We start from the raw sequence: 22172 nt of genomic DNA, 5'->3' as shown, positions 1-22172 counted from the left end.
GCGGATGCCGGAAAATCGGTGGTGTACCTGTAGTGAATAATATGTGCCCGCATAATACATCTCCCCCCTAATGTACAAGTGCAACGGGCATTTATTAGAATGGTCAGAGATGTTGTTAGAAATGTGGGGGCATTAGGGAAGACTTGCACCTAATACATACTACAAAAAGGATATCCTGGAACTAGAAAAGGTTCAGAGGCGTGTGACCAAACTGATTAAGGGGATGGAGATGCTGGAATATGAGGAAAGGCTAGCTAGGCATGTTTACATTGGAAAAGAGGAGATTAAGAGGGGACATGATTAACATTTACAAATATATAAGGGGACAATACACAGAGCTTGCAGAGGATCTGTTTATGATAAGATCAACACAGAGGACACGTGGACATCCACTCAGGTTGGAGGAGAGATTTCGCACACAGAGGCAAAAAGGCTTCTTCACAGTAAGGACATTACGTGTTTGGAATTCCCTGCTTGAGAGAGTAGTAAAGGCGGACTCGGTCAATACTTTTAAGAATGATCTAGATAAATTCCTAAAGGATAAGGATATACAGGGTTATGGTGTGTAGATCACGCACTATAGATCACGCACTATAGTTTAAAAAAAAAAGAGGAATAATCACAACGGCCATCATCCACAGCAGACAAAATTAGTCCTAAAAATAATACAGCGTAGGTGACCACAAATAGGTTGAACTCAATGGACAAATTGTCTTTTTTCAACCTCAGAAACTATGTTACTATTACAAACACACACACGGTCGAGTCACATTATCATGACCACCTCCTACATTGACATCGGCAGCACGTAGATGTGGATACTGTGGAGCACCACATGCCATTGATGTGAGAGGCGAACGTTGGCTACGAAGGTGCACGAGGGCCAACCAACATGCTCCAATTGTATCTTCGGCCTTCAGGCGCTACACAAACATCCTTCGTCTCATCAGAGACACAAAAATTGCTCTTATAAGTGACTGGTGGACAGGTGGAATGCACGCCGGAGGTTCGGCCAGACCGGTGTTGGTCTAGAACGGCCCAGAAAGAGGTAGAAATCGACAGACAATTGACGATAGTACGATACCTATGCCTATATGATGTCATTGACCTGTACTGATTAAAATCTAGGATACAAAGCTATACTGAACACAGCGCTATAAGAGCAATTTTTGTGTCTCTGATGAGATGAAGGATGTTTGTGTAATGCCTGAAGGGCGAAGATACAATTGGTGCATGTTTTGGATTATTGGATATAAGCTTTGTAAATCTTTGTTGGATACAAAGAACTACCTATGTTGGATACTGTTGCACTTATGGGTGGTGAAAATAAAAAGATAAAATAAAGAGACATTTTGAGGATAAAATGGAGCGTGGCCTTGTTATTTGGAGATATATATATATATATATATATATATATATATATATATATATATATATATATATATATATAAACAGCGATGACCGTCACTCCTTACTAAGTGAAAAAGAATTGCCCCGGTGCCCTCCAGTGGGTAGTAGACACAAATTGCAGAGGTAATATTTGCACTCTTGGGTCTTGCTGCGTAAAGCCTTAATTCCACCAGTCAGTCGACTACAAGCTGGTCATATATATATTTATTTATAGATATACCACTCTTGGGTGTGCAGTCACGCTTTGATATACGCACGCCTTGGTATGCATTGTGATGCACAAGGCCGAAAGGTTGAGTGCATTCAACCACCTAATTCGGGTGTATTTCAGAGCGCGACCGCACACCCAAGAGTGGTATCTATCTTTTAAAATGGTTTTTGCCCCAAAAAGGGCTTTAATAGGATAGCCCGATACTCACCATCAGGGTAAAATCGCTGCTAGGCCCTTTTTTTTCTGTCCGAATAATTAATGGGGCTAATAGCATTTAGCATACCTCAATAGAATCCAAATGAAAGATAACTAAATGTGCGATTTTTGTTTTTATTACAATAAAATGCTCAGGTTTATTGTGATTATTGTTTCGCCATATTTACACTCTTGTTTAATATCTTGTTTTAGGCAGAGAGTTTTTAGATTACATAGTGATTAAATTATATTCATGGATTGATTCACCATTATATAATGCACATGGAACCAGGCCAAGCAGGTTTCCCAAAAGAAAATAATGACAAGACTGCATAGTAAAAAGGGAGGAACATCACAACCCTCTATTATGTATGAATGGTAACAAGCCAGGGTTAATCATGAACAAAAATAGACATATAGAAAGAGAGACAGAAAGAGAGAGCATATAATGGGCAGCTTTCTTGGCCAAATCAAAAATGAAGCACAATACTTTTAAGTGTGGTCTGACATTTCAGTGACCTTTAATCACTTTCCTCAGAGATCATGTATGTTACACCTATACATATATAACACACAACGTGGTCATAATGAAAGTTTCTCTATTCAGAGCTGTCTGTAGCTGTAACTTATAGGCAAATTGCATCAAATTTAGCAAGTATACCATTCATGGTATGGCGAGAAGGATTCTGTGGAAATAAATAATAATTCAAAAACTATACACCATGATGTTTTCATGAACTCTGACCCCTCCCACCTTTTTGTCGAAAATGTTGTACATGACAGTTAGGAGCTGATTGGCTGGTATTTTAACTCTGTCCACTTTATCTCCATCCATGGCTTAGTAAATAGACCCCTGAGTCTGTATATGAAGCACAACGGAAATAGGCATGGAAAAAAGCCATGGCTACTTATGGTAGCACTTCGTATACAGATTCAGACCCAGTCGTACTCAGAAATACAAGTGGCAAATGAATCAGCACAGATACCTAGTGCATCCTATTTGCATTGCATTGCGACTAAGATGCATTGTTGCCACACAAAAAAAAAGGACGCCCGACGCTAGCAGAGTCACACTTGACCTGGCGAGCTAAGAGGGACAGTTTGGTGCGACTGCAGAAAAGATGTATGAGGACACATCTGTATGTTCGCAATCCTTTTCATTATAGTGGTTGTAAGATCATCTTGTACAATCAAAAGATATATATTAAACATGCAGTATATGAAGCAATAAGAAGGAGATACATTATGAAAGTAAAAAAGAGGCATGGGTAGCCATATTGATTACCACACTAACATACCTCCCAACATATAAGAAACAAAATGTGCACACAAAGAGGCAGATTCAATTATTGCACAGGTAAAGCGCAGGATTTAGTGCCCCGAGTTATTACATTTTTCTACATTTTCCATGCCGGTAACCCACAGTCCCGGGTTATGTACCAGAATCTATTGGTTACCCCGTGCGTCAAGTCCAAGACGGTGCATTTAACACAGATTTTCCTTCCTTCCTGAGGCTGTGAGGAAAAATCCACATTAAGTGCACCCTCTAAGGCTTAACTGGAGATAGCGATCCTTAATTAAATCTCTTAGGGCTGACAGTTAGTTGCAGGGAAAACCTGCCCCAAATACTCACTTCCCATGATCCACCAAAACCACAGCCAGACCTGTCCACATTACACTCAGATCTATACAATCATTCCCAGAGTTATGTCCATATTATAGACATGTAACACTTATAGTACATAAATTGGGAATACATTTGTGGCTCAACTGAAACTGGTTATGAAAACCTGTGCTAGAATATGACATTACACAGCTGCTAGATCATACTAACCTGCATTTTTATCTGTACCCTCCGGGAGAGTTTCCAGGGGAAGATTGAGGTGACTACTGTGAGGGTGGGTGGAGCGATTCGCATCATTATGGACCCAGCTTCCCATGGCGCAATGGCATGAGTCTTATCATTGAGATTTGCGGAGAAATGCATCATCACACTCCCCCGTCCTGCCCATTTCACTAGAAAGCAGCTGGTATACAGGAGGGTGACCTGGTCTCCTGGGAGTCCAGGGGGTTCCCCTAAATTTTTGAGTCTCCTTCCAGCATGTCCAAGGAGTATGGTCAAGATTGCGAAAATTGTGTAACAAAGCGCTTGAAAATATGTATAATAAATGTGTGTAAGTTGTGACCGTTAAAATGTATAGAGTAGTGCAATACCTGAAATAAAAAAAAAAGGGTTAGATAAATGTTTACAGCCCTTTTTATTAAAAATGTGCTGCGGTCTCCAGATGTAATTGCTGAGGTTCCAAAATATGCCGTTTAATGGAGGGTAGATATAGGTACAGTCCCGGTCACCTAACTTTCCCTATGCTACCAACCTTAACAAGGTGGTGAAGCCCGTCCGCTTCCGTCCTCCTCCGGCTGGTTCCCCCGCTCCGTCTTCCTGCTTTCTCCGGCCGCTCGACTCGTGCGCTGTGCGGCGCTTAAAGACTAATTGCTGTCCCGGTCTGTGAGGCGGCTTTAAGGAGAAACCAGCAGCGTGCTGGTGAAGAAAAAAGGAGTGGATAAAAGTCTTTTTTTTGTGGAGTCCGTGAGATCAGCGCTTCCTCCAATGCGTTTCAGGCTGTAAGCCCTTAGTCATGGATGGCGCAGGTTTAGCCGACTTGATTTTTTATAGGAAAACTATCCCTTTTTTTTTTATCAAAAAAGTAAAAAACTTTATTAGTTAAAAAACAACATTCCAAGGTCTCTTTGCCAGGAAGTTAAAGTTAAAAAGCGGCATGCACATGGCAAAAATAAAGCCTACAGGTATTGCACTCTATGGGGTCGATTCTATTCGGCAACTTAAGAATAGCGCCGGGAATTAGCTCCCGACGCTATTCAATTCAGCTGCTAGTGACCCGCAATTGTCGGGAATTCTTCTCTCATCCCCGGGGGATGAGAGAAGAAACCCGACAAAAGTGCTGCCTCGCGGCCGGCGCGAGGCTGATTCTGTCGGGAATCAGCATCGCCGCGGGTAGTTAAGTCGGAGATTGCCCGTTCTCCCGACAAAACTACCTGTTAAGTCGGCGAGAACGGGACATCGCCGACTTAACTGGAGCTGAATTGAATAGCGTCGGGAGCTAATTCCCGGCGCTATTCTTAAGTTGCCGAATAGAATCGACCCCTATATGTATATGTATATAAAAACAGGCAATATATCAATAAATTCTATAATTAAATAAATTATATTTGTGGTTTTTTATAATATGAATTAAAAATAAAAATAAAAATATATATATATGTTTTTCTTATTTTTCATTTTTTTATTTTTTATTTCAAGAATACATTTAATTCAATGTCCACATTTAGACCAAAAGGTTGGAGGGTTTGTAATGCAAAGATCCATTCTGTTTCTTTTTTCTTAAGAAGATCTGAGATGTTTCCGCCTCTCCAATGCTGTTGGATTTTTTTAATTCCTATAAATTTTAAGCCATTCGGATTCTTGCCATGATGGTCCAAAAAATGTTTCGACACACTGTGTGTTGTTAGTCCTTTTTTTATATTATATATGTGCTCCATTATTCGTATCTTCAATTTTCTTTTCGTTTGGCCAATATATTGTTTATGACAGGGACACTCTAGTAGGTAAATTACCCCCTCCGCAGGCCCGGCGCTACCCGCTCAGCAAAGGGATGCAAAGCAGGTAGGCGCCAGGCAGGAGAGGCGCTCTACCTGCCTTGCATCCCCGCTGCTGCGCCTGCCGCATGTCCCCTGCTGCTGCCGGCTTCTGTACCTGTCACCGAATGACAGGCAGCAGCGCCGGCAGCTTGTAGCTTCCTCCTCCTCCTCCCTGTGTGAAGCGGCTGGGGCTGTGTGCAGTGCGGGTTGCGGGTCCCGGAAAGGGGGCGGAGCTACACGGTGTGCAGGGGGCGGAGCTACACGGGACCAGGCAGCTGTACTGGGGGAGCGTCAACAGTGGTGGCCTGTCAGACTTGGTAAGAGAAAAATGAGTGTGTCGGAGTGTGTGTGTGTGTGTGTGTGTGTGTGTGTGTGTGTGTGTGTGTGTGTGTGTATGGTGGGTGTGCGTGTGTGTGTGTGTGTGGTGTGTGTATTTTTCTTCTTTAGTCTGAACATTGCTTTCTTAATTAGACATTCAAAAACATGTTTTATTTCACTACTATATACAAGGCATGCATTTGTCTCCATGTCAGAAGACTACACTTTTAAAATCATGTGGCTTTTCAGAGATATAGCCCACCAATGAAAAAGACATATGTTTATAGTGCATGTAAAAATAGCTTATATTAATCTTATTAAAATGACTGTAATAAGAAAATCCATCCAAATTATTTCTTTTTGGATAGGTTGAAATGTAAAATTCATCACTGACTGATTATTTTTAATCAGTGGGGGTATGTGTGTGTGTGAGGTGTGTATGTGTGGCGCTGCTGTGGATGCTGGGATGGAGGAACCGGATCCCAGCATCCACAGCAGCGCCGGGCAGCCTATACGGAAGGAGAGGGGGATGCTGCAGCGGCGCTTACTACCAATGAAATAGCGCTGCTGCGGCTCCAGTCCCCCTCACTCCTCCTCCTTCTCAGCTGCCTCCGGCGCTTCTCTCTTCTCCAGCGCGGCTGCGGCGCACGGCGCAGACTTCAGAGGCGGCATGTAATGAGTCAATCTGACTCATTACATGCCGCTGGCCGTGCGCCCTCAGGGCAACTGCGCTGTGTGCCAAGCCCTGCCCCAAGTAGTAGTAGTATTGTTATATGTAATGCCCCCCAAGTAATAGTAGCATCCTATACATAATGCCCACCCCAAGTAGTAGTATCGTCCTCATACGTAATGACCCCCCTAGTAGTAGCGTTGTTACACGTAATGGCCCCCATTAGTAGCGTTGTTACACGTAATGGCCCCCCCATTAGTAGCGTTGTTACACGTAATGGCCCCCCCATTAGTAGCGTTGTTACACGTAATGGCCCCCCCATTAGTAGCGTTGTTACACGTAATGACCCCCCTAGTAGTAGCGTTGTTACACGTAATGGCCCCCCCATTAGTAGCGTTGTTACACGTAATGGCCCCCCCATTAGTAGCGTTGTTACACGTAATGGCCCCCCCATTAGTAGCGTTGTTACACGTAATGGCCCCCCCATTAGTAGCGACGTTACACGTAATGACCCCCCTAGTAGTAGCGTTGTTACACGTAATGGCCCCCCCATTAGTAGCGTTGTTACACGTAATGGCCCCCCCATTAGTAGCGTTGTTACACGTAATGGCCCCCCCATTAGTAGCGTTGTTACACGTAATGACCCCCCTAGTAGTAGCGTTGTTACACGTAATGGCCCCCCCATTAGTAGCGTTGTTACACGTAATGGCCCCCCCATTAGTAGCGTTGTTACACGTAATGGCCCCCCCATTAGTAGCGTTGTTACACGTAATGGCCCCCCCATTAGTAGCGACGTTACACGTAATGACCCCCCTAGTAGTAGCGTTGTTACACGTAATGGCCCCCCCATTAGTAGCGTTGTTACACGTAATGGCCCCCCCATTAGTAGCGTTGTTACACGTAATGGCCCCCCCATTAGTAGCGTTGTTACACGTAATGGCCCCCCCATTAGTAGCGACGTTACACGTAATGACCCCCCTAGTAGTAGCGTTGTTACACGTAATGGCCCCCCCATTAGTAGCGTTGTTACACGTAATGGCCCCCCCATTAGTAGCGACGTTACACGTAATGGCCCCCCCATTAGTAGGGACGTTACACGTAATGCCCCCCCTGTAGTAGTAGCGTCCTTAAAGCACACATAAACGCTCACAGACATACCACACACACACACACAGACACAATACACACACACTTCCCTCTAACCCTTCACTTACCTAAGCCAGTCTCCCTCTGAGTCTGTACATTATAGCAGCCTGGTCCGTGTAGCTCCGCCCCCTTCGGCCCCGTTTAGCTCCGCCCCTTCCGTCCCGTGTAGCTCCGCCCCCTGTTGTCCCATACACAGCGCTGTCCTGTCACACAGGTGAGGGGAGGGGAGCGGAGGAAGGAGGATTTTAATGCTACAAGCGCCGCTGCCAGTGCCTGTCATACAGGCACAGCAGCAGCAGCAGCAGTGGGGACAGGACGGCGCAGCAGGGAAGGAATGCAGAGCAGGGGGAGCGCCTCTCCGTCCCAGCGCCTCCCTGCACTGCATCCCTTCGCTGAGCGGGTAGCGCCGGGCCTGATTATGTATAATGACGCTGCTATTGGGAGGCATTATGTGAATGAGCAGCACTACTACGTGCGGTGTAATGTAAATAAGATTGTGCTACGGTGTGCGGAAATTCAAATGGGGGTACTATTGTGATCACGCCACTTCCTTGCGAGACTACACCCCTTTTCCTGACACACGTCAAAGGTGCGCGATGACCTTTCGTGAAGTATGAGAGGGCGCAAATTTATAGTTTGCAGGGGGGCGCCGAACACCCTAGCACCGGCCCTGCCCCTCCGTGTTGCAGGTGACAGTGTCTTTAATTTTATAGATCCTCTTTGTGACTTGTGACATGAATTCATTAGTCGGTAAAGTTGAAAAAATTCTTGAAGTTTTGCATGCATTACAGTTCAAACAGTAATGATGTTCCATATTTTTAATTCGTATTTCTTTTTGTTCCTCTGGTGGTAGAAAACTTCTTGTGAGCTCCTGTTTCAGATTCTTTGCTCACCTGTAGATGATCTTAGGTTTCTCAGGGATCAGTTCTTTTAGCTGTGTATCTAATCGAAGTATGTGCCAGTGTTTCTGGAGAATGGACTCAATATAATTATGCTGACTATTATATTGAGTGATAAATGCCATTTGAAAGTTTGTTGTTTTCTTTTTCTTTTGTTGTTGTTTTTGTTTATAATGAATTAATTCACTTCTATCTGTATTTGAAAGCTTTTCTATTTCCTGGCTTAAACTTGTTTCTTTGTAACCTTTTTCCAGAAATTGCGTTTTAAGCTGATTTGTTTGTATGATGACGTTTTGTTGCTGAGAGCAATTTCTTTTGATCCTTCTGAATTGACTTCCTGGTATGTTTTTTGTCCAATTCACGTGATGATTACTGCTAGTCGGTAACATGCTGTTACTGCTGACAGTTTTAGTATGCGTCCTTGTGTGCAGCATGTTTTCTGAAATGTATATCTCCAAATCAAGGTAGATGACCATTTCTGTACTACTCATAGAGGTGAATTCTAAACCTTGTGTATTATTCTTCATATGTTCCAAGAATTTGTTTAATTCATTTTCCGGTCCATTCCAAATAAACAACAGATCATCTATGTAGCGTTTCCAAGTTACAAGATTTCCTTTGTATGGATTATTGTTCCAGATGCATTCTTCTTCCCATCTGGCAACGTAGAGATTCGCATAACTTGGCGCCATGGAAGAACCCATCGCAGTGCCCTTGATTTGATTGAAAAGATTGCGAACAAAAACAGCCACCTTAATCTTTGGGTTTCTTCGATAACTGGATACGGCATGGCTCAAGATGGAGCACTATTCTTAAAGCTATAAAGCATGAGTATCATTCTCTGGGTAATTCTGTTGTATACTTTATAGTTATAATGCCATCTCATGACAGAAGTTATCCATATTCTGGAATCTAGTTAATTAAAAATGAGCATTATTACAAAACCTTTTGGTGGAGGATTAAACATTTTCCAAGAAATTTGGGTTAAATATTTTCTTACTTGTCCCAATAGGATCCAGAAGGTTTTAGATGAATCTGCACACTTTATTTATATATCCAGATTTCTCAAATTATTAGAGAGAATAAAAAATAAAAATGCCCCAATACGTGTGCTTGATAATTTCACATTAATGGGGGTTGCTACCTCGGACAACCATACATAACATCAAGAAACATGGGGAAGAGAGAGTGGGATTGTACTGTTAGGACGCACACTAGTAATATTAAAAAATATCTTTTATTTCTATATTAAGAGGCCATATATTGGCCAATACAGTAGCAACATATATGTTAAAAACAAATTGAAAGATCAAGTAAATGTGCTCAAAGATGGAAAATGTGAATAGAATTAAAAATAACTGCTCAGTTAACTCCAGTAATGCAAATTCTTACATATATTAATCTAGGAATTTATTTATCCTATTGTATATGTCTGTGTGTGTATTTAATTGAGGTTGATACACTTATTGTATTAGAAAGAATAATTTATCTGTTTTTTCTCTTTTCCCTGTGGTATATATATATCTACATATACTTCCAATTTAGCTTACTGTCTGGGTAATATATAGGTCCTCACACATAGAATAACTAGATTTTTAATTCACTGGTCGTAGACCCACATTTCAATGTGAATGAACTATCTATATTCATTGTGTGGAATGCTGGCACGTGCAATGAAAATGATCCTGATACAATGTTATTAACTAATTAGTCACAAAATCGTGTTACAATATATCAACTTCAGGAATCTTCTTGGCACTTTGCCTGGTTTAAATGGTTCAGACTGTAGTATAGATACACTGTTGCATCTCCTCTATTGGCCATGTATATTGGCTGCACAGTGTTATCTTATAAATGGAACTGATTGTGTTGCAGCACTTGGCTGTTTGATACCCTTCTATTCACTGCCCATCTCACTATGCAGTTCGGACACCTTGTATATTTATTTGCATGTGGTGCTACCAGGGAGAGCGGCAGTCCCACAGTGGCACAGTAATACTCATGCCACTATTGGTTTATATTCCCATTCGATGCAGAGTCCCTCGTATAAATATTATGAATACTGATCACAGTAGTACTTATGCCGCTGTTGGTCTATATTCCCATTCAGTACGGGGTCCCTAGTATCAATACTGTGAATACTGACCACCAATGGGGGAGAAATGATCGTGCTGTAACGGATTGTAGTTAGTTGATAATGATCTAATTATCGGGTGTTCCCGTTCAGCAATCAGTCTCCCCCAGAAGTGTTGGTCCGCTGTATAGCTGGAACCCAAAAATGCTATATTTGCCTGGCTGTGGTGAATGTAAGCAAATGAGGCAACCGCACTGCACCAGCCCGGGTAATAATAGCCGACACTTGCGTTCCCCACCGTGCAGTGCAGGAGCCGCCACTCGTAATGCTCTCAGTCGAGGGAGAAGATGACCCCGCTGCAGTGGCACTGAACCAGTCAATTTCTGATCGAATGATGGGTACTCCCATTCAGGGCCGGTGCTAGGGTGTTCGGCGCCCTCCTGCAAACTCTAAATTTTGCGCCCTCCTACTCCGCTCTCATCCTACCCACAAGCAGCCACATTGCGCTTGCGACTAGCTGCATCCAGTTAGTGGGAGTGCACACACCATGCGATCGTATGGATCACGGGTGTGTGTGAGAGAGGATAGCAGGAGAGAAAGGGTGACGGGTAGAGGGTGAGAGTAAGTGGGTAACAGGAATGTCAGTGGGTGACAGGGAGAGGGTAGCTACAATGAGAGATAGTGGGAGACGGGCACAGAGTGAAGCTAGGGAGAGGCAGTGGGCAACAGTGAGAACCGGAAGGTGACGATGAGAGGGTGACAAGCAGAGGGTGAAAAAAGAGAATGACGGGGAGAGGGTGAGCGTCTGTGGGAGACAGGAGAGAGAGGTGATGGGGAAAGGGTGAGCATCAGTGGGTGACAGGGATAGTTCGACAGGAGGGAGAGAGGTGATGCGGAGAGGGGTGGGTGACAGGGAGAGGGTGACAGGAGAGAGGGTTGGATGACAGGGAGAGAGTGACAGGAAAGAGATGTGACGGGAAGAGGGTTGGATGACAGGGAGAGGATGGCAGGAGATAGAGGTGACGGGGAGAGGGTTGGATGACAGGGAGAGGTTGATAGGAGAAAGAGGTTATGGGGAGGTGACGGAGAGAGTGAATGGAGAGAGGTGACGGGGAGAAGATGAGAGTGAATGGGTGACACGAAAGAGAGGTGACGGCAGTGGAGAAACTGCATTTAACATAAATTAAAAAAATAGTAACATTACAAGTCCGGACTTACAGTCCCGAAGAGAAACACTTCCTATGGTACAGTAAGTCACTGCCACTGCTAGGCAGTCCCTGCGGGGGTCAGATTTTACTGGGGGGATGCAGCCCTGTAGTCCATAAGTAAAATCTGTCACTCCTAGTGACCTTTACACAACATATGGAGGTATCCTATTACCCACGGTCATTGATCGCGGGTAATTGTGTCTCCAGGGGGCTATTAAATTAGCCCTGATAAGCCTGTGCGAGACATGGCTTATAAGGGATTTTTTTTTTTCATCTACCTCCCCACAACGACGAATTAAGCAATTAATCCCCCCTCCCTACACACTACACCACAGCTACCCTGCAGCCCAGTCCCCACACACACTACACTTCCACCACCACCCAGCACACATTATATGCCACTTTATACACCCCCCCACCCCAGTACACACTAATATTCCACTTTATCCCCCCAACCCAGCACACAGTAACATACTAGTTTATCCCCCCCACCCCAGTACACAGTAATATTCCACTTTATTCCCCCCACTCCAGCACACAGTAACATACCAGCTTATCTCCCCCCCCCCCCGACCCCAGTACACAGTAATATTTCAGTTTATCCCCCTCACCCCAGCACACAGTAACATACCAGTTTACCCCCCCCCCCCCCCGACCCCAGTACACAGTAATATTCCACTTTATCTTACCCCCCAGCACACAGTAACATACCAGTCCCCCCCCCAACCCCAGTACACAGTAATATTTAACTTTATCCCCCCCCCACCCCAGCACACAGTAACATACCATCCCCCCAGCACACAGTAACATACCAGCCCTCCCAGCACACAGTAACATATCAGTCCCCACCCCAGTACACAGTAACATATCAGTCCCCACCCCAGTACACAGTAATATTTCACTTTATCTTCCCTCCCACCCCAGCACACAGTAACATACCAGCCCTCCCAGCACACAGTAACATATCAGTCCCCACCCCAGTACACAGTAACATATCAGTCCCCACCCCAAGTACACAGTAATATTTCACTTTATCTCCCCCTCCTCCCCCCCCCCCCCAACCCAACCCAGTACATAGTAACACACCACTGTACACGCACACTAATATTCCCTTTCTCCCTACCTGGTCCTGAATCAACCATTGATGAGAGGGGACTCAGGGGAGGGGCGTTGCTGAAGACTGCTGTGAGAGGGGAGGGAAGAGAGGAGGTGGGGACGCTGCTCCTGTCTCCCAGCATGACATGTGCAGCGGGGAGGAGCAAGACGGACAGGGAAGGGGGAGGGTTCCGACACAGGAGGAGACCGAGGATCCTGTGTCCATGCTGCCAGCACCGCTTCTGCTTGTCACATGGTGTGACAGGCGCAGTCTGTGGCAGCTGGCACCAACACTGCGCATCAGCAAGGTACAGTAGCAGAGCAGGGAGAGCGCCTTTAGTGCCAGGCGCCTCCCTGCTTTGCGGACCTTGCTGAGCGGCTAGCGCCGGCACTGCTCCCATTCCTGGCCGTGCAGCGACCAGTCTCCCCCACCAGCAGACCTTCACTTGTGACCTACAACCCAGACACTGACCACATGTCAATTACAATAAATAGTGATAAGAAGGGTAGCTGCACCGTAGCGGCACACATCTAATCTGGCCGGTATTGGCGTATGGTGCCGTGCCAAGCAGGAACCAACTACTGGTATTGTTCACAGGTAAAGAGAAGGGTGACCATGCTGCAACGGCATTGAACTAATCAGCATTTGTCCGATTAGCGGGTATTCCTGTACTGGCCGTGCAACGATCGGTCGCCCCTGATAGCACACACAGACAGCGAAAGCAGTCAAAGCAGACAGCGAAATGCGCGCATCGGCACTTCATTCTGCTCCATTACCCATGCAATAATCACTAATACTGTCTCTGTGGGCAGATGTATAAACCTGTATAAGGCATAAGGAAGTGAGAAACGAGTGATAAAGCAGTGTTGAGTGCACGGTAATAATGCACCAGGCAGTCAGCTCCTAACTGTTAATTTACATATGATTGGCTGGTGTGTTTATCACCTTGCATTTATAACTTCCTTATGCCTTCTACAGGTTAATACATCTACCCCTGTGTGTGCTATCAGGGGCAACCGATTGCTGCACGACCAGTATGGGAATACCCGCTAATCGGACAAATGTTGATTAGTTCAGCGCCGTTGCAGCGTAGTCACCCTTCTCTTTACCTGTGACCAATACCAGTGGTTGGTTCCTGCTCGGCACGGCACCATACGCCAATACCAGCCAGATTAGATGTGTGCCGCTACGGTGCAGCTACCCTTCTTATCACTATTTATTGTCATTGACATGTGGTCAGTGTCTGGGTTGTAGGTCACAAGTGAAGGTCTGCCGGTGGGGGAGACTGATCGCTGCACGGCCAGGAATGGGAGTACCCATCATTCGATCAGCAATTGACTGGTTTAGTGCTGCTGCAGCGGGGTCATCTTCTCCCTCGACTGAGAGCATTATGAGTGGCGGCTCCTGCACTGCACGGCGGGGAACGCAAGTGTCGGCTATTATTACCCGGGCTGGTGCAGTGCGGTTGCCTCATTTGCTTACATTCACCATAGCCAGGCATTTATAGCATTTTTGGGTTCCAGCTATACAGCGGACCAACACTTCTAGGGGAGACTGATTGCTGAACGGGAACACCTGATAATTAGATCATTATCAACTAACTACAATCCGTTACAGCACGATCATTTCTCCCCCATTGGTGGTCAGTATTCACAGTATTGATACTAGGGACCCCGTACTGAATGGGAATATAGACCAACAGCGGCATAAGTACTACTGTGATCAGTATTCATAATATTTATACGAGGGACTCTGCATTGAATGGGAATATAAACCAATAGTGGCATGAGTATTACTGTGCCACTGTGGGACTGCCGCTCTCCCTGGTAGCACCACGTGCAAATAAATATACAAGGTGTCCGAACTGCATAGTGAGATGGGCAGTGAATAGAAGGGTATCAAACAGCCAAGTGCTGCAACACAATCAGTTCCATTTATAAGATAACACTGTGCAGCCAATATACATGGCCAATAGAGGAGATGCAACAGTGTATCTATACTACAGTCTGAACCATTTAAACCAGGCAAAGTGCCAAGAAGATTCCTGAAGTTGATATATTGTAACATGATTTTGTGACTAATTAGTTAATAACATTGTATCAGGATCGTTTTCATTGCACGTGCCAGCACTCCATACAATAAATATAGATAGTTCATTCACATTGAAATGTGGGTCTACGACCAATGAATTAAAAATCTAGTTATTCTATCTGTGAGAACCTATATTTTACCCAGAAAGTAACCTAAATTGGAAGGATATGTAGCTATATATACCACAGGGAAAAGAGAAAAAAACAGATAAATTATTCTTTCTAATACAATAAGTGTATCAACCTCAATTAAATGCACACACAGACATATACAATAAGATAAATAAATTCCTAGAATAATATATATATATAAGAATTTGCATTACTGGAGTTAACGGAGCAGTTATTTTTAGTCAGGCTGCTGAGACCACCCGCCGCACGTTTTGCCACGCTCCGGAGCCGTTGCTATGCATGACATCGGGTTTGTTTAGCTTAGTTACCAGTGTCATGGAGTGGGAGGAGACAGCAGGGGATGCATTAGGCATGCCTGGACTTGTCTCAGCACACGTCCTGATGCTGCTGGGTTGATTGTGGTGCCATTTGAGGCTTATATTTCATGTTCTGACAACAGTGCGGTTAGCCCCTGAGGAAGACCAGTCGGTTGAAACAGCTGTCGGGCTGTGTTTGCTGTATTTGCTGTACTTCACCATGCCGTTTGGTTAAGGAATTAATCCTGCTTTTCTTTCATCTACACGTGAGTGCTGGCTTGTCTACTTTTCCTGCATCGCTGGAGAAGTGAGTGTTTTATATTTATTGTTGCCTTGCACCACCATTTTCTGCTTTATATACATAGGCTTTGAGTGCTGTCGTGATTTCATATATATATATATATATATATATATATATATATATATATTGCATATATTATATTGCATACATTATAATATACCTCACAAAATATAATAAAACTCTTTGTTTACCTGAATGTACCAAGGTCAGACTATTGAGAAGCATCCCAGTAGCAGCTGTTGTGAGGCTTTTATAGGATACTAATATCACCACCAAAATGGCGCTGCCCATGGGCATTTATATAGACTACATGAAAATGTCCACCGCTGTTTTTCTTATAACTGTCCTGTAGTGAGGTATGTATAATGGGGAAAGTAGAGTGCCATTCAGAACTCTTCCACACAGGCCCGATAATCGCGGCAAAATGTCACGAGGGGCCGGGGCCTAATATCGGGAGGGGGCGGAGCTACGATCGTGGGCTTTGGGAGCATGGTAAGCTCTCTAAAAAAAACATTTGGTCCATCAGGGGGGGTGGGGGTTCTGGGTACTCAGAACCCCCCCCCCCCCCCCCTATGAGCGTTACTGCCTCCCCCATGTTTCTTGTCTCAATAGGAGCCAGCCATGAATCAAAATGTATTGGCTGATGAATGGGGAGATAACAGAGTTTAAGAACCTGTTACTATATATTGTAAACTGGGGTGCTAAAAAATGTAAACTTTTCTTTATGTGGCTATCATAATATTGTTAATATGTATGATGCTTTGTTAGAAAGGTACTGTACTGTGTCTATATCTTGTACTTTATATTTTGAGTATTGTAGTCTTAGCTATTCCCAAACCTATACACAAATACATAAAATCAGTTACTACTGAAAATGTTCTATAGTTTGGTAATGTTTTGAAGTCTTTTTAAAAACAACAGAGCAGTGACAGTCTTCATATTGCTGAGTGACGCAGGGCTGGTATAAAGGTTGGTGCATCTGGATTGTATATGGATCATCTGCTCAGCTCTCAGAGGATTAGATAAACACTCTTCAAATAAAACAGAAAATCTAACATTCGGAAAATATGACGGAAATGGTAAAGGTCATCTGCAGCAGCTGCACGGATCACTCATGTCTATCAATAGTTAGGAGCCTGGAGGTGTCAAAGACATTACATAAGGGATGCTATGTTTATTTCCCTAGGTTATGAGACGCGTCACCAGAGGCACTGGGTGCTGCATGCTGTCACTCTACACGTGTCATCATTTTACCTTCAAGTATCTGTAATCAACTACTGAAACCGTCCCCTCAGCCTTAATCAGCAATAAAAGTAATGCAGCTACAGGGAAATTGCTATGATTTTCCATGACAACTGAATAATATACATAAAAAATATTGCGTTCTGTCCAGCGGGGATTTAAAGTAAAACCCCTTCCCGAAAGAGACCCGCAAAGCCATAATCATAGACTCATGATTCCTTTGAAAGCAGTTTTAGCAATTATTAAAATAAGTGGCATTGTCTGTACATCACATAATGAGCTTACAGTAAAGTCATGTAAACCTAGCACGTACCTGCTGCTCGTTGTATGTAAATAATTCAAAGAGTGGTTTTTGGAGAACTATATCGTCTTCAGCTCCAATCCCTATTTTAGCTTTCCACGCTTTAGTCTCGCTCATCATTCTGATGGGATCAAATTCAGCTATTACAGCAACCTGCAACATACAAATAGCAGAAATACACAAAAACAACACAAGGTTTAAATATAAAATTTACTGTAAATGAAGCAGTTAGGGTTAATGTATGCTGTCCATTTCCAACACCATTAAATAGGACATATTGCAGCCATTATACTCAAAGTGCGTGTTATATTGTTTATACTCCGAGATCAGCATGTACACGGTCAAGTCACATTACTATGATCACCTCCTACATTTGACGTCGGCAGTGCGTAGCCAATGAAGTACGTCACGTGTCATGTGCTGGTTTTGGGGGTATGTGATGTGTGATATATAATGTGTGCGATAGCCCGTCTGCACACATATCACTTGTTGCTGTCATGGGTAAAAGGGGCGATTTATCCGAGTTGCAAAAAGGGATGATTATCGGCTTTTGGGCCAAGGGTGGCAGTATTTCTGAAACAGCACAGTTTGTGTAATGTTCACGAGCTGCTGTAGTAAAGGTGTGTTATGACTGGACAAATGGCACCATTCCTCAGGACAAAGTAATAAACCTCGAAACGTTGTTGCTTACCTGCTTTTCATTGCATTATTACCGGAGTGCCGCCTGCATTGTGATGTGTATGTATGTATGTGTGTATATATATATATATATATATATATATATATGTATGTATGTATGTATGTATGTATGTATGTATGTGTATATATATATATATATATATATATATATATTTATATATAGTACTGTAAGTCAGGCACTCCAATCTGTAGAGAAAAAAAGTAGATTGCAATGGTGATGGCACTCACGGTCATACAAGAAACGTGATATTAAATGCTTCTACATTTTGTTTTTATTAAACGATCGTCAGGAATCCAGACATTAAAAAGGTCTTACCCTAAATGTGAATGTATGTGAAAATGTGTAAATGTATTCAAGGTAAGACCATTTTAATGTCTGGACTCCTGACAACAGCTTTTTAGTAAAAACAAAATGTAGAAGCACTTACTATCACACTTCTTGTATGACTGTGAGTGCCACCGCCGTTGCAATCTACTATATATATATATATATATATATATATATGTATGTATATATATATATATATATATATATACTGTGTGTGTATATATATATATATATATATACTGTGTGTGTATATACTGTGTGTGTATGTATATATATATATATATATATATATATATATATATATACACACACACACACACACACACACACACACACACACACACTGGGACAATAGCAGCGGCACTCAGAGACTTGATATAAGTGCAAATCCACAACTGAAATAAGTGTTCTTAGCAAAGGACTGTCTTTCATCCCCACAAACAAACCTGATTTGTTTAAACGGAAAGTGGAAAATTTCAAATTACAACGCACCTTGAAATTAAAGGAGTATTTTGGTAAAAACCCGAATGTGTATAAACCAGAGGATATTCCACAGCAACTGCGCAAATTAGGTCCAAGATCACAATTTGAACCTGTATCCACCAACCCCTCCATTCGGACTTTCCACCGTATGATGGACACTTTACCGTCAACTCCACATATCCATCTTCCAAATTTGCCTAGGAGTGAGCAGCAGGCCCTTGTGGCATTAGGTAAAAGACAAGACAATATTATTAGAAATGCCGATAAGGGGGGCTCTGTAGTGGTGGTTGACACGTCTGATTATCGTCAAGAGTGGTTACGTTTATTAAATGATGGAGATACTTACACTTGTTTGGATTGTGATCCTACTGATGTTTATAAGAATGAATTAGATAATTTGTTAGATCAAGCTGTACTAGAAGGTGTGATCACTGTTGATATCTGTTGTAAACTTAAAATTGAGTTTCCTAAGGTTCTGGTGTTTTACACAATTCCAAAAATTCATAAGGAACCGGTTAAGCCCTCATGTAGACCCATTGTGTCAGTTAGAGGGTCCCTGTGTGAACCAATTTCTATATACCTGGATGCAATTTTACAACCTTGCATCCAGAGTACATTTACCCATCTTAAAGATTCTTCTATGTTACATCATTTGGCAGATCTAGAGGTGATTCCAGAAAATGTGAATATGGCCACACTGGATGTGGCAAGCCTATACACATGCATTCCACATCAGGCTGGTGTTGAGGCAGTTAAGACATTTGGTGATTAATAATCCTCCTGGCCAAAGGTCCTTCTGTAGATTTTTTTCTTTCTCTGCTTATGTTCACCCTTAAACACAATTATTTTTTGTTTGATGGTCGGTCTTACCGCCAAAACACAGGGTGTGCGATGGGATCGGCGGTAGCTCCATCCTTCGCCAATTCATATATGTGGGAAGCGGAGAGAGAGATATTTTTTGAGAACTCTGAGATTGCAAAAAATATTTTTGTATACTATCGCTATATAGATGATCTCCTCATCTTTTGGAATGGTGATATACAAATACTGGTAACTCTTATCGAGGACCATAACTTGTCAATCAGCCCCATTAAATTGAATATGAGCCTGAGCAGAACAGAGATTAGTTACCTTGACGTAAAAATCCTTATCAAGGATCAGAGATTACACACAAGCTTCTATATTAAACCTACTGACAGGAACAATCTCTTAAGACATAATAGTTTTCATCCACATTCTACAGTTAAAGGGCTTCACTATTCACAGTTTTTATGTGTATGTCAGATCTCTAGCGATCCAGAAGATACCAGCAAACAGCTTGATATTATGGTGAATAAGTTCTTGGAATGGGGCTACCCAGTCAAAGAACTGAAATCTGCTAGGGAGAAAGCATTAAGACAAAATCAATTGAATCTTCTAGCTGATAAAGAGAAAAAACAGCTAACGAATATAATACCCTGGGTCAGTGAATTTAATACCTTGAGTAACTCTGACATAAAACAGGTGAGGTCGCTCTGGCCACTAGTGTCGACGGATCCAGATCTACCCTTGCTACATGGTACCCAGGTGCTTGCTAGCCATACTAGGGGACAAAGTATCAGGGATATAGTAGTTAAGTCTGATATCACAGGTTTCTCAAGGGAGTCCAAACAGCATTTTCTAAGCTGCAAAAATGGGTGTTTTCGCTGTCTGGGGTGCACCGCTTGTGGGTACCTTTAGACGGGTGATACTATTACGCATGCATATTCTGAAAAATAGGATTTTAATACCTACCGGTAAATCCTTTTCTCCTAGTCCGTAGAGGATGCTGGGGTCCACTTCAGTACCATGGGGTATAGACGGTTCCGCAGGAGCCATGGGCACTTTAAGACTTTTCAAGGGTGTGAACTGGCTCCTCCCTCTATGCCGCTCCTCCAGAACTCAGTTATAGGAACTGTGCCCAGAGAGACGGAAATTTCGAGGAAAGGATTTACTTTTATACTAATGGTGAGATTCATAGCAGGTCACACCTCAACCATGTCGCACAACATGGCATTCAACATGACACACGCCAACAGGCATGAACCATTTACAGCAACACAGGCCCGGCGACAGGGGGGGTCAAAGGGGACACCCGTATGGGGCCCCAAGGATCAGGGGGGCCCCGAGCATCAGGGGCACAAGAAATGTGTAGGCAGCGCCTAAGAAAGCTGTGGCTCCCGTGCACTCCGGGACGCCCATACGTCAATTAACAGACAATTACTTCCCAATACAAACACCACCCCCGCCGCATACCCCATCACTTGGTCTGAGCTGGTCCCGTGCTGTGTTGCCAGCGTCGCGGCGTCACTACGCATGAACCCGCGCCAGCCCGTCCCTGCTGCTGCCGCTGACTCCGAGGAGCTGAGCGGCACAGCACTGCCAGGCACACTGACTAGGAATATCAGACAGCAGCCGACTGCAGCTTTACCAATGTGATGTCCCTACAGACAAGGTCAGTCCCTCCTGGGTCCTTGCAATCTCCCTCACCGTTGTGACAATCTGTGGGTCTGTGTCTATATATGTATGTTTGTTTCTGTGTAGTATATGTACATGTATGTGTGCTTATATATGTATGTTTGTATATGTGTATGTATATGTGTGCGTGTGTATGTATATACTGTATATTTATATATATACACACACATTTATATTGAGGGGAAGAGTTGAGGGGGTAGGGGGCCCCCAGAGATATCAGTGTATGGGGCCCCAAGATTTCTGTTGCCGGCCCTGCAGCAACATGCTGAAAACAAATGAAACACAACTTGTGTAACTATAAAGAACAAACTGCAGGTAAAGTGCGCACTGGGTCGATTGCCCAGCATCCTCTACTGACTAGGAGAAAAGGATTTACCGGTAGGTATTAAAATCCTATTTTCTCATACGTCCTAGAGGATGCTGGGGTCCACTTCAGTACCACGGGGTTATACCAAAGCTCCAGTATGGACGGGAGAGTGCGGATGACCCTGCAGTACCGATTGACCGAACTTGAGGTCCTCATCGGCCAAGGTGTCATAGTAACATAGTAACATAGTATTTGAGGTTGAATAGAGGAAAATTGCCCATCGTGTTCAACCTGTTTTAAGTTGTGATGATTCTACATACTTGCTAAATAATGTTTTATGACTAGTTAGCTACTATAACTCATGTTACCCCCGGATTAACCACGTTGATATTTTAAGTATTATAACCTTGGATAGCTTTTTCATTCAGAAATGTATCCATTCCTTTTTTAAATCCAATTACAGAGTCCACCATTACCACCTTCCCTGGCAGGGAATTCCACATCCTGATTGCCCTAACAGTGAAGAACCTTTTCCTCCGTTGCGTTCTGAACTTTCTCTCCTCCAGTCGCAGCGAGTGCCCACGTGTCCTCCTAAACTGTGTTCTTTTAATAA

General features: G+C 43.5%; 1 protein-coding gene across 4 annotated transcripts in view; it reads right to left on the bottom strand.

The window, feature by feature from the left end:
• Window positions 1-22172, bottom strand: part of CCDC148 (coiled-coil domain containing 148) — a 739559-nt gene that overhangs the window by 2153 nt on the left and 715234 nt on the right. For all 4 annotated transcript variants that reach the window (XM_063933692.1, XM_063933693.1, XM_063933695.1 and 1 more), the window contains one exon: window positions 17259-17399. In XM_063933692.1, coding sequence (XP_063789762.1) covers window positions 17259-17399 — 141 coding nt within the window. The remainder of the gene's footprint in view (window positions 1-17258; window positions 17400-22172) is intronic.

Source organism: Pseudophryne corroboree, chromosome 7 (assembly GCF_028390025.1).
Source record: "Pseudophryne corroboree isolate aPseCor3 chromosome 7, aPseCor3.hap2, whole genome shotgun sequence".
Lineage (NCBI taxonomy): Eukaryota > Metazoa > Chordata > Amphibia > Anura > Myobatrachidae > Pseudophryne > Pseudophryne corroboree.
The sequence above is the reverse complement of the archived record's forward strand: the minus strand, read 5'-3'. Positions and strand labels throughout refer to the sequence as shown.